General features: G+C 35.5%; 2 protein-coding genes across 2 annotated transcripts; both read right to left on the minus strand.

Annotated features, from left to right (window-relative positions):
* Positions 1-3,720: 3,720 nt before the first annotated feature.
* LOC131001118 (stem-specific protein TSJT1-like) lies at positions 3,721-6,583 on the minus strand. Its single transcript, XM_057927365.1, has 4 exons — positions 6,208-6,583; positions 5,243-5,483; positions 5,026-5,146; positions 3,721-4,128 (listed from the first exon to the last, which is right to left on the minus strand). The coding sequence occupies exons 1-4, from the start codon at positions 6,408-6,410 to the stop codon at positions 3,938-3,940; spliced, it is 756 nt and encodes a 251-aa protein (XP_057783348.1). The 5' UTR covers positions 6,411-6,583; the 3' UTR covers positions 3,721-3,937.
* A 1,196-nt stretch (positions 6,584-7,779) lies between these two features.
* Positions 7,780-9,702, minus strand: LOC131001119 (transmembrane emp24 domain-containing protein p24beta3-like). Its single transcript, XM_057927366.1, has 4 exons — positions 9,445-9,702; positions 8,330-8,516; positions 8,134-8,241; positions 7,780-8,061 (listed from the first exon to the last, which is right to left on the minus strand). The coding sequence occupies exons 1-4, from the start codon at positions 9,664-9,666 to the stop codon at positions 7,937-7,939; spliced, it is 642 nt and encodes a 213-aa protein (XP_057783349.1). The 5' UTR covers positions 9,667-9,702; the 3' UTR covers positions 7,780-7,936.
* Between the last annotated feature and the right edge of the window lie 3,193 nt (positions 9,703-12,895).

Below are 12,895 nucleotides of genomic sequence, written 5' to 3' on the forward strand. Positions count from 1 at the left end.
GGGGGACCATATAGTTAATTTTTCATGGCTTAATTTGTTTATAAGTGATGCGTAGCAATGTTCTCATAAAAATGGCAATTGAAAAAGCATCTCATCTCATCTCATCACAACATTCATTTTATTTTATTTTATTTTTCTTCTGATCATCACTGTCTAATAGTGATGTGCAAATTAAGCCATTTTTAGCATCTTCTCTTTCTTTCTATTCCAATCTCATCCTCTGCGAAATCAACATTTGCTGGAAATTCAAATAGAGCCAGCTAGCTATATCATTCCCAATTTAGAAAATCAAGAAAATGACTTGTTTCATGTACGTAGCTAGACTAGGTGTGCAGATGCAATTAAGCATTCAAGAATAATAAGTGTTCTTCAATTCAAATTTATTCATTAGATGTGTCCATGCTTTAAGGATTATTGGCTGATAACCAAGCTAATTTTGAATTAAGAAACTTTCTTCAATTTTATTTTTCATATAGGATCGACTCACTTTGCTTTCCTACTCTACCTGTTTTCTCCCTAATTGCATATTGATCTTTTATAAATGTTCCATTCAGTATGATATTCCCAAAAATATGCTTCTAATCATCATGCACGAATAGATCTACAGGGTTTGATTTTACATTAACCAATATAGCTTCGACACTATAATATTTTTTTGTTCAAGTTCTAATTACTTTTGAGAGGGTTGTTAAGATAATATACGATGTTGATGTTTATGGAATTCGAAAAGATAACAAGTCACATTTTGGTTAAATTAAAATGCATCTTGATTATCGTCATATTAATAAGCTAATTAATTAAACTCCGCAAATGATATCCATGATAGTGGGTTATGTATGGAAATATTATGTGTGGAATCTCCTAGACTTGAAAGATATTATAATAAAATTGGCATCAATTAATTGTGTAATTTGCAATTGAGAAGATATTAAAATATGCGCATTGTGTTTAGATCGCCAATAACATACTTACATCTATATATATAGAATCACTTAATTTGGAGGGAGCAGATTGGTTAAAGCAAAAGGGAATCACCATGATTAAAGTGAAGGGCTATTTAAGATGTTCATTCGCTAAAGGTAAAGTATCGTATGAGTATAATTAATTAACCGTAGAAAAGTGAGTATATGGCACAAATTCACGAGTTACAACGGTTTGGAGCATAGGGACTTGTAACCTAGTATGTAAGACTGAGAAATCGGGGTTCGATCTCCACGCCTCTTCCAACTTTATAACAAAAATTAATTAACTCCCCCGTCGAAGATGGGAATTGAAACGCCCCTTAGGACACGTTTACTTTAATAAGAGGATTAGTCTTGATAGATAAAAATAGTAAAATTAATTTTTTGTTCACTTTGATGGATTGTAATTTTGGAATATCCCGAGAGGCTCTTGATTATTTTTATCGTACAAGCTAGTTTTGTTTGATTCATATCCCATAGAAAAAGTGTGATTGGAGATATTCTACTCTCAAGGATAAAAATACCCAATCATGCATATAATCCATCATGCAAAGTAAACGCCTTTGAACAATCGAAAATTCCCATTTCTTCAAAATATCATGTGATTTTCACACCAAATTATGCAGCATTGTAAATTGTATAAAATATGAACTATTTCAGTCCTTAGATTATATATATAGGGTTTTCAGTGAGAATTATACATTAAACAAATCCATTAAGTTGACATGAACAAATCAATGTAACATATATTAGTTGAATGCATTGTTCATGTGTTAGATTAATTTATTTGTGATTTCATTGATTTATATATTCATGTATTCTCATTTATCACAAAATATATCAATTCTCACTAGATTCATTATACATAGTCAACATACAAATTTATCCATTCATATAACAAAAATAAAAAGTCTCCACTAAAAATTAATCAATTTTTGTGTGAGAAGATAATTTTGCCCCTACCATACACAATTGTGTCTCTTTCTCTCTCCAATTCTTCTATCTTTTTGGTCTCTCTCTCTCTCTCTCTCTCTCTCTCTCCCTCCCTCCTATGAACAACATGGTGGGGGTCATATCTCCACAGGGTTATGTGGTGGCGATGGCAATAGCGGTGATGAGAGGCAGCGACGAAGAGGGCGAATTCATCAACTACAACGACAACGACATTCCCTTCACCGTCACCCAATTCAGAGGCTGATAAACACTCATTTTGCATAGTTTTTATGGATTATATTCTTGAAATTGTGTTGGAGTTGTGCCTTGTGTAATATTTTTTGGATTTACATTCATATTATTTCGCGATGTCACGCTTTAATATAGGTTTGGCCAATTTAATGCAGGAATGAGTGTTTTAGAGCAATATTACTGAAGGAATGTGTCTGAGGGACGAGAACGAAGAGAAACGGGCCCGAATATCGAAAAAAAAAAATGAAGAAACGAAGAAAGGATGGAAAAATCGAGAGGAACGAAGATCGTCGTTCCAATCGGTGTTATTGACCATGGGTGAAGAAGAAAATCGGCGATCATTGAATATTGAGGTTCAGCGATCGCCGATTTTCAAGGTGGTTTATGAAGGATTTCAGCGGCCATTAGGTCGCAACCCATTAGGGTTAATTAGGTCAGGGCCCATTAGGATTTTTAGTTTAGATAAATAAGATCCAAATTAAATATAATTTGAAGCCCTAATAATTTCCTATTTAGAAACAAGACATTTGTTATGTGACTACTCAAAAAGAAAATGAAGACACTTGTTATAGGATAGAGGAAGTACACATGTTAGAGAAATTATTGTAGATTTATTCAAATATTTGAGGTTGCATGCTGTCAAATTATTGTGGAGGTGAATCTGTGTTGTTAATGTTTTTTATTCAAATCAGCTCGATGGATTCACAACTGAATCGCTAGTGTTGATTGTGAATTCTAGTTTTAAAGCTCGAATTCACAACTAATTGTCTTAGTAGTGAATTCGAGTTTTAAAACTAGAATTCACAATTCGAATATAGATTGGTTGTGAATTTGAATTTTAAAACTACAATTCGAATATAAATTGGTTGTGAATTTGAATTTTAAAACTACAATTCAAAACTAGAAATAATCTTGGTTGTGAATTCGAGTTTTAAAACTAGAATTCACAATTAGGAATAATCTAGATTGTTTGAATTCGAGTTTTAAAGTCTTGGTTGTGAATTCGAGCTCAAAATTCGAATTTACAACTAAAAAATTAGTTGATAATTTTTAAATTTTTTATGTGAAGGATAAATAGTAAGCGTAATTTTTTATTTTATTTTTTTGTAGTGGATAATTTATATTTTTATATTTTAAATTTCAACATTTTTGAACTCCAATATATGTGTGTGTGTGTGTGTGTGTGTGTGTGTGGGGCGATCCTAATTAATTGATGACATAGTGTGAAAGGAAGTGTGTGATAATATAGGATAATAGAGTGGTCCGGAGAGGGCCAGAAACTGCACGCATTTTGCCACAGAGTCAAATTAATTTTGCAATTTGTCTTGATATGCTTGAGCAGTCTTATTTCAATTGCCTCTACAGTCTTGTCTTTTCTCTCTACTCCAATAACAATTATTTAGCAATAATACTAATAAATAGAGAAAGGAAGAAGAAGAAGAAACTAGATGATTCCACAAGCAATATGAGTATATGATATACTATGATTCTGAATTTCACTGAATTTGTGAGATGGTCAGTTTAGCGTGACCTATTCGTGATTCGCGACGAGTCTCCTATGTGAGACATGTAATAAAAACACAACCTTAAAAGGGTGTTGATTATTTATGTATGTTAAGGCCAACAAAATGGCTTCAGTTGTGACAAACAGTAAGAAATTGAGATTGTTTTACAAAGCATCAAAGGCACAATACTTTTGATCTCATCATAGTAGATAAATACGAGAGCAAATCCGCAGCCGCTAATAACATAAGCCTCGGACATAAGTGTGATGAAGTCAGTGAGTTAGCTCAGTAGTTTTGGGACCAATTAGCGTCGCTTCCGACTCTAGGCATTCCTGTGTTCCCTTTGCGCGACTCTGCGTCCACCTTGAAGGTCAGACCACACACTTCGCCTGAGCTGTCGACTCTTGGCACAGCCTTCAGTTCGTTGACAGGATGCTCGTAGCTTCGGAGACCTCCAGAAGATGTGTAGAAGCATCCTGATGGATGGAGAAATATATTCATCTTATATGAGTGCTTGATATAGTAAAGAAGAGGTAAAGGCCATATATATTAATTTTTGAACCAATTCTAGATTTGACTTCGATAAACCTAAATTTGGGAAACGAGAGACTTCTTTCTAACCAGCATAACAGCTCGTAATTGATTAACAGCGCGGTTTTATAAGATTTCCAACGCTCAAATACGTATACATCCATCTTTCACAATGATGACCATTCAGTCCAAGTTATAATACATAGGCTACAAGGTAAAAACTGTATTGAATATTACCATTCTCGATTTTACTGGTGATCATGGGCGAATAAGATGCTCGCGACAGGAGCAATGTGCATATTTGAAGTGAAGCTGATTGCTTAGAGCAATTACAAGACATATATATGATTTGGATGAATATGCATATTTGATCAAGCAGCAAGTCATGCCACAAGGAGAGGGAATTCTTATGTAGAGAAAGTTTCTCAATAACGATTCATATGTAAAAGTAAGAAACACAAGTATTTTCCTCTATGATTTGAGCCTTTACGAGTTTCCTTATGAATTAGTACCTATTTGTATTGGCATATTGCAGCTTCTAGTATTAATTAGTCTCACTATTCAAGGATTTACTTAGGCATTCATTATTTCATACTTTCTGTAAGCCATGACTCAAACTGCAAACACATAGTTAAGAAGTATAGTATTTTGGGCATAACAAAACCAATTATACCGTCTCAAACAAACATTCTCATAACTCTTTCATGTTGCCTTAGTTTTCACCTAAACTTTAACAGTGTGAAATAAGCTAGAAGCCTGTAGCTATCCATGACAAATAACTAGTAAGCCTGAAGGCGTATATAACATGAAAATAGACAACATAATGCTATTGAAAACAGTACCTTTTGGAAACGGAGCGAATGTTTTGCCACAACCTTGCTTCACGACTTCTCCATCAGTAGAGAGAACGAGATGGCCATCCGCATCAGTACCCCAAAAGAAGGGAACACTTCCATCAGCGTCCTGTACCAAAAGTTTGAGATTCATTCGACCTGAGATATTTCATATTTCGCTACAAGATACAGGTGGTAATGACTGCAGGATAAAAAAGTTACTCACAGATGCAACAAATGCATTGTTGGAAGCACTATCAAACAGGACGAAGGCAAACTTCCCTTGAATATCCCTCACCACTTGATCAGCAGGATAAGGGCCTCTGTCCCTCAACGTCCTGTAAGCCTCAATAACAATGATCACCTCATTCGCTGTCTTGTTTAACCCATACTGCTGCTTAAGGTGGGCAACATTCTGGATGTGGCCTTCGAATAAGCAGAATATGTCATCCACAACTCCAAACAGTCTGCAAAGATGACACATAAATCAGAATACCTACGTTGATCTAACTAACTACAGAAACTCACCACAGAGAAAGACAAGGGATCACAAAACAGAGGAGAGGGTGTGCAAGTCCATTTAGCTGAACAACCAAAGATTGCTAATAATAATGTTAAAACTAACTTACACAAATTCGAGTACAGAGAAAATGCACATAACAAACAACTCAGACAAATGCAATTCGAAGAAAACTTTGCAAATAAAAAACCAGCATAGCAAATGAAAAACCAACCCCTTTGGGCTACAACCAAATTCAAAGAATCAAATTCAATAATTGTAAACTGAGAGATATCAAATTCAACAAAAATAGCCTTCATCATGCAGTCTAAATGTCGCAACAAAACAATATAAAAAAGTTAAGATGAAAATCCAAAAATCCACAAACTCAGTATTAAAGATTCAGTTAGCTATAACTACACAAACATAAGCATATAGTTATAGCCTTTACGCTAAAAAAATACAGCTCATAACCTAGTAAATCAGATCATGAAGAAAACCTACAAACCCAAAAAACAGTCCCAACTCAGAAAAAGAAAACAAAAATAAAATCAAAATCCAATCTTTTTCCTTCTGAAAAACTATAGCCCTTGAACAATGTCGCAAAACGAATAGGTAAAAGTCAAGTTTCAACTGTCATCGGCAAAACCAAATCAATATTTCTAACAAAATAAAGGGGGAAAGAACGAAACCTGGGGAGAATAGGGTTTTGTCTGTCAGAAGAGTAGGCCATGAAACCGGAAGAGGCGAGGTTAATGACGACGGAGCCCGGGTGTACGGACGAGAAATAGGTGGCCAAGAATTTGTCTTCGAGTGCGGGAAGCGATTCATTTTGTGGATTCTGCGCCAGTGCATCTGGGCTTTTCGCCACCGATTTGTCGAAAACAGCCAACATTTCTTTACGCGACCGAAGCGGAGAGAGATCGATGTCTTGATTTCAGTTGATGATGTGGGATGAAGAAGTTGTTGAAAGCCAAAATCAAAGAATTTGATCCCAACAGTTTTCTGTTTAAATAACAAAAGGGGAGAATTGTGTAGGTGTGTGTTTGGACGGAAATGCCCTCCCTCAATTTATGGTGGAAAATACTAGGATTTTTTTATAGGGTCTTTTTAAAAAATTACTCGTTTAGAATCCATTTTGAAAGTGGGCCTTTCTAGATTATATCTCCATCATTCTATTTATCAAGATATTGGTAAATTATTGTTCTTAAACAATGAAAGTTGAATCATGCTCTAGAAAAAGAATCTGCAACAGTTGTTTCAAAATCAAGTTAAAATTGTAAATTCTCAAAAAAAAAAAAAAAAGTTATAATTGTAAAAAATAAAAATAAAAAAGAATGAATGCCAACACTCCAAGAAAGAAGGGTTATTAGCCTGTAAATACACGAACTTTTTATATTTTCTGAAATTTAACATGACTTTTATTTTTAGCCCACAAATACACGAACTTAACATTTTTTCTGATTTTTGACATCGATAAAAAAAATTCTAATTTACTATTAACGTGAAGACCGGTATATCATGTCATTCACTCTCTAATCAAAATAATGAATCAAATTACTCTATTCAAGTGCATATTTCGTAGTCCACGTCATGTATTCCGGCCTCCACCTCAACAATAGATAGAATTTTTTCATGTCGATGTCAAAAATCAGAAAAAATACTAAGTTCGTGTATTTGTGGGCTAAAAATAAAAGTCATGTTAAATTTCAAAAAATATAAAAAGTTCGTGTATTTACAGGCTAATAACCCAAGAAAGAATATCAAACTAAAACTAAATCCTTGGAATAGAGGGAGAGATGTTCTAATCATGATTATTGCCTCTATACAAATATAATACCATATTAATACCGCTATGATAAATAGATTATTTCACTCATATTAATAGGGGGGAAATATTAAAAAAGAAAAGAGGGAAAGAAATTATTTATGGGAATAGATATCCAACAATATGTGTTGTGAAGATAAAAAAAAAAAAAAAAAAAACAATATGTGTTGTGAACAGTCAAAAGATATAACCGACAAAAAAAGTTTGTCCCATGAGGGTACATAAAGGGTAGGATCTTATCCAATGGCGTGGCAACAACTAAAGTCGCCTTTGTATTAATGAATATTGTCCTCGAGCACTCCATTTTCAGACAAAATCTAAGATTGAGTACAATGACGTGTCTCCCATTTTATCTTCTTTCTTTATTTACTAATCCGCTCAAGAATTTTCTGGATTGTAGTTTGCATATTTAATATGTACCATCCAGACGACATCATTTTAGTGAAAAATAAATTAGGGATTTTGTGATTGTAAATAAATGAAAAGTTGGTATTGTATTGTAATTGCAAAAATCAGTAATTCGGGTAAACATTCCGGCAAATAGGCATTTATATTAGTAGAGAAAGCAGGTTGTGCATGATTTGATATTCCGGTCAAACGCGGGCGGATTTGTTGAACAATCTTCTAATGTAGAGCGCCTGAAGACCGCTCAATGCAGCCAGCAACATGTATTCCCCCACCGTGTACCTCATCACTAGCTTTCGTGTGCTCTCACTCGCTGCACCAAATCAACCTCACTCACACCATCCATACATACATACATTACATAATCGAGGCCAAGGGATCTTACTACGGCGGTGACGATGCCCGCGTGCTTTGAGGTACCTCTGCTCTAGTGTAACAGACGTCAGAGCCTCCCTCACTTCAGCAATCTTCGCATTCACAGCCTCCAAATGCTCTGCACATTTCAAACTAAACTATATATCCAACAAAATCTACTACTCCTTAACAAATGAAGACAAGACAAGACAAGAGAGGACACCAACCATCCTTGGCTAGATCCTGTTGTTTGGGAATGTGGCCAACATGAATGTCGAAGGAGACTGCTTCTGGCGCCGACCATGGATTGTGGAAGCAGAATTTGTGTATTCCATTTGTCGGAACCTTGAACTCGAATTTCTCACCAAATGATCCCTTCAAGGACTGCACTGTATTGCCTTCTGGAGATGTCACCTACATTCACACCAATAATTAAGAATCAAAATTGTTTCATAACTTCTTCACACACAAATTGCAAGCAAAAACACACAACTCCTTTCCACAACAATGCTAATCGGATCACACATTCTAACTGTATAATAAGTTGGAATCCATCAATCTCCAAACCTGATGCATACTTGTTAATGCTATAATCCTCTGCAGTTGTCATTTTAGGATGTTGTTTCTCTCTAAAAATTAGATTTTCGGAGGAGCAGAAGCATGACACTTTGGGGTTTTTCCAACTTTCCACAAATATCAAAATTGTTCAGCAGAAATCAATCACAGCAGCCAATTAAAAAATACTAGCAATTTTTCTATATAACTGTGCATGTATATGCAATGAACCTATCAAACTTATATTCAAGATTCATCATCTTGAAATGCTTCACTACTAACTACACCAAACTAATCCCTGAATCTGTTTACACCACAATCTCAAACTATAAAGAATATAAACTCGATAGAGAAACAATCACAAAAATCACATGATCAAAAACAAATAAAATATATATATATATATCTTCCTTTTTCCATTTCCACCACCTTCTATTTCATTAATCTTCAAATAGAATTTCATAGCTTCAGATTACACCAAAACCTTTGGGACTAATTAATGTGCAGCTATTCGTGAATAGATGATATAAGCTAATTCTAAAAGAATTTACACACATACAGAAACATCTCTATTTGTTATTCGATCCACAAAATAAAATACTCCACTAAATAGTTTCTCTCCCAAAGCATAAAGCAAATGCACTCCTACCCCTAATTCCACCTCGCACAATCCAACGTAACTGCACATCGTTCACAATAAACACTCAATCATGCAAAAACATATACGTATATACATGTATATATATATATAGAGAGAGAGAGGGAGAGATAAAAATCTGTCTAATACGGTGAAGTCGATGCCCGCACGACCGGAGCTCCAGGCGGCGTCGTGATCGATGACGACGAAATTCCCCGACACGGTGTCGTCCTTGTAGAAAACGTATTCGTAGACGCACTCGACGTCGCTCACAATCAGCGAGAGTGCCGCCGCGCGCCACACGGCGCTCAACATCAGGAGGCAGAGAAGCGTCGCCGCCTCGCCGCCGCGCCGGCCCATTCCTTTCGTCATCGGATATTGCTTATTTTAACTCTTGAGTCAACTCGGTCTGAGTTTGCGTCATCTTATAGTTAATGCTTCGGTGTATTGTGATGACGTGGGCTAATACAATTGGAGTAAAGCGTAGGGTTCGGATGACGTGGTGGGACTTTTTATTTGCAATATTTTTATATATATTGAACGCATTCCTATCATTTAGCCATCCCAAGAATTAAGTATTTCTACTTTTACAAATTCTAAGTTTTAGGCTTTTTTAGATTAAAAAATATAACTCAGGATAATAAATTAATTATAATAATTAAATTAGTATTACAGTTACAAACTATTAATCCACTCGTCTATAATATCCATTAATGGATCCGAAACAGTAGATTTATTGATCCAAGATTATATATATAGGGAAAAGATCAGTAAAAAAATATATACTATTATATATTAATATGATATATATTATTCTCTTCATCCCTCTTCAAATGACTTTATTTCTATTTTGGGTTGTTCCACTTCAAATGACTCAACCCAAATTTAGAAATATTTAACACTACTTTTTGGATGATCCCACCATCACTTTACACCTTTATTATACATTCCTTAATTTTCGTGTCGAAAAAATTTAAGGCGATTTGAAGCGAGACGGAGGGAGTAATAGATTATTGAGTTAATATATAAAACTATCCACTTTCATATTGTAAAGATAAAAATTGTCCACTAAGATAAAAATAATAAAAACTATCCATTTTTTGATTGAAAAGACAGAAATACCCTCTCTTAAATACATGTACTCTCTCTTTCTCTCTCTCATTCTCTTCTCTCTCCCTCCACGCATTTTTCTCCTCTCTCATTCTCTTCTCTCTCTTTCTCCACGCATCACCGTCGCCGACCTCCGCCGCATCTTCCCCATGTGCCCGGAGCTCCTCACCTCCTCCTCCACTGCCATCCGTGCCACCACCTTCCTCCTCTGTGAGGCCCGCACGCCACCGACCTCCTCTACGTCGTCCACCGCCGCCCCTGCCTCATCGACTGCAGCGTGGAGTGGTAGATCTTGGGTTCCAGACTATCTTCATCTCCATCGCCGCCGCCGTCTATCTCCACCGCCTTCATCTCCGCCGCCGCCTTAATCCTTAGGTTGCTGGTTCAAATCCGGCAGTGGTTGTGGGGGGATGTTGCAGATCTAGGGTTCTAGACTTCCAGGCGTGGTAGATCTAGGGTTCCAGGCAGCTTGGGGCTTGAAATCCGAAGCGTCGCCGCCTCGGCCTCGTCGCCTCCACCATCTCCTGCTTCACCCCCTGCCGCGAAGCGCCGCCGCCCCCGACCTTGTCGCCTCTGCCATCTTCTGCTTCACCCCCCGCCGCGAAGCGCCATCGCCCAGGCCTCGTCGTCTCTGCCCCGGCCTCGTCGCCTTCGCCATCTCCGACGTCAGGTAGGGGCGGCGCTCCTCGGCTTCTTCTTCTCCTCCTCCTCTTTCACGGTACAGAACGGAGGCGGTGTTGCTGAGGACAGTGTTTGGCGTCTGGCAGAGGCCGCCGGGAAGTGGTCTGGGCGGCGAGAGGAAAGGCGCAGTGCAGCGCGCTCAGAGGCGGCGCGTTTTCCCAGGCAAAAAAACCCTAATTCCATATCTGAGTAATTTTGGGGATTTTTGTTTTACTTCCTTGAAAAAAAGTTTAGATTTGATACGTCTGTGAATGATTTTTTGTTCTAAGATCTGTTGAGATTGTTGATTCCGAGATTGAATGTTGAGATTGTTGATTTGAAGGAATTGTTGTATTTTAATTGTAGACTGAATTGATTCGAATAATATTTTGTTGTATTTTGATTGTTGATTTAGAGGAATTGATGTATTTTGATGGTAGATTGAGTTGTTGTATTTTGGTGTTGTACAACAATTTGATTGAGCTGTATAATTATTTTTTTAATGTTCTTAAATTCACAACCAAATTTAGAACTTAATGTTCTTGAATTCACAACCAGCTCCATGAATTCACAACTTAATATTCTTGAATTTACAACCAAATCTATAAATTCACAATCAAAATAAATTACAGTTTTAATTGTGAATTCAAACTTTAAAAACTCAAACTCACAACTACTTGAATTCACAACCAAAATAAATTCTAGTTGTGAATTCGACTGATTGTGAATTCACAACCAACAGAAATCTGGTTGTGAATTCGTTTGTTGTGAATTCACAACCAAAAAATTCTAGTTGTGAATTAAATTTTGGTTGTGAATTCGACTGGTTGTGAATTAAATTTTGGTTGTGAATTCGACTGGTTGTGAATTCACAAACAAAAAATTCTGGTTGTGAATTCGACTGGTTATGAATTCTCAATTCACAACCAGTGTGAATTCACAACTAAAAAATTTTAGTTGTGAATTCACACTGGTTGTGAATTGCGGGATTTTTTAAAGGGGTGATGTAAAGTGGACATTTTTTTAATTTTTAATGTGAATGGTATTTTGGTAACAGTGGACATTTTTTAAGTTTTTTATTTTAGTGGACATTTTTTATCTTTACAATATGAAAGTGGCCATTTTAAAAATTCACTCTAGATTATATATATATATACACAATAATATATATATATATATATATTAGTAGATTTATGTCTACTTAATTATATATATGCTATTTGTTTTTTAGGTTTATTCTATATCTATTAATTATATATATCGAAAAATTCCACTAATTATTTTCAAATAATAGTTATTATATTAAATGTAATTTGTGTATTTATTCATGACAACTTGTGTATATATTATTGTATCAGTGTCTCACTTCAAGTGTCTTGTTTTCCATTTTGGGTTGTCTCACTTTAAATGTCCTACTCCATATGTCTGATCACCTATTTTGAGACACTTTCCCTTTTGGGCGTACCTACACACAAAACACTAATTTCTTAATTTTCGTGCCCAAAAAAATGTCTCAAGATAGACGAGACGAAGGGAGTATTTCCCTTTATGAAAAAAGTTAATCTCAAAAAGTAAGAATTTTTGGTACCCACACCATCTTTTTAACTCTACACGACACTACTTAATAATCTAGTTTACATTTTTTTTAAATAATCGTGCTGAAAAGAAACAGGACACTTGAAGTGGGACGGAGGGAGTATTATATTTTTATTAATTGATTAGAACATATATTTTTTTATTTTGAAATAAAATGTCATATTTTTTATTAATTGATTATAGCATATTTTTTTATTTTGAAATACAATACCATATTTTTTCTTTATTGATAAGA

This window comes from Salvia miltiorrhiza, chromosome 8 (genome assembly GCF_028751815.1).
Source record: "Salvia miltiorrhiza cultivar Shanhuang (shh) chromosome 8, IMPLAD_Smil_shh, whole genome shotgun sequence".
Classification (NCBI taxonomy): Eukaryota; Viridiplantae; Streptophyta; class Magnoliopsida; order Lamiales; family Lamiaceae; genus Salvia; species Salvia miltiorrhiza.

Bases quoted from the DNA above. Each gene is read 5' to 3' on its own strand.
- LOC131001118 (XM_057927365.1), bottom strand. From the start codon at position 6,410: ATGTTGGCTGTTTTCGACAAATCGGTGGCGAAAAGCCCAGATGCACTG. The intron at 5,147-5,242 runs GTGAGTAACTTT...CTTTTGGTACAG, and splicing joins ACAATGCATTTGTTGCATCT to GACGCTGATGGAAGTGTTCC. The intron at 4,129-5,025 runs GTACTGTTTTCA...TCCATCCATCAG, and splicing joins ATTCGCTCCGTTTCCAAAAG to GATGCTTCTACACATCTTCT.
- LOC131001119 (XM_057927366.1), bottom strand. From the start codon at position 9,666: ATGACGAAAGGAATGGGCCGGCGCGGCGGCGAGGCGGCGACGCTTCTC. The intron at 8,242-8,329 runs GTTGGTGTCCTC...TGAAATGTGCAG, and splicing joins ACAGGATCTAGCCAAGGATG to AGCATTTGGAGGCTGTGAAT. The intron at 8,062-8,133 runs GTAAGATCCCTT...GATTTGGTGCAG, and splicing joins CGGGCATCGTCACCGCCGTA to CGAGTGAGAGCACACGAAAG.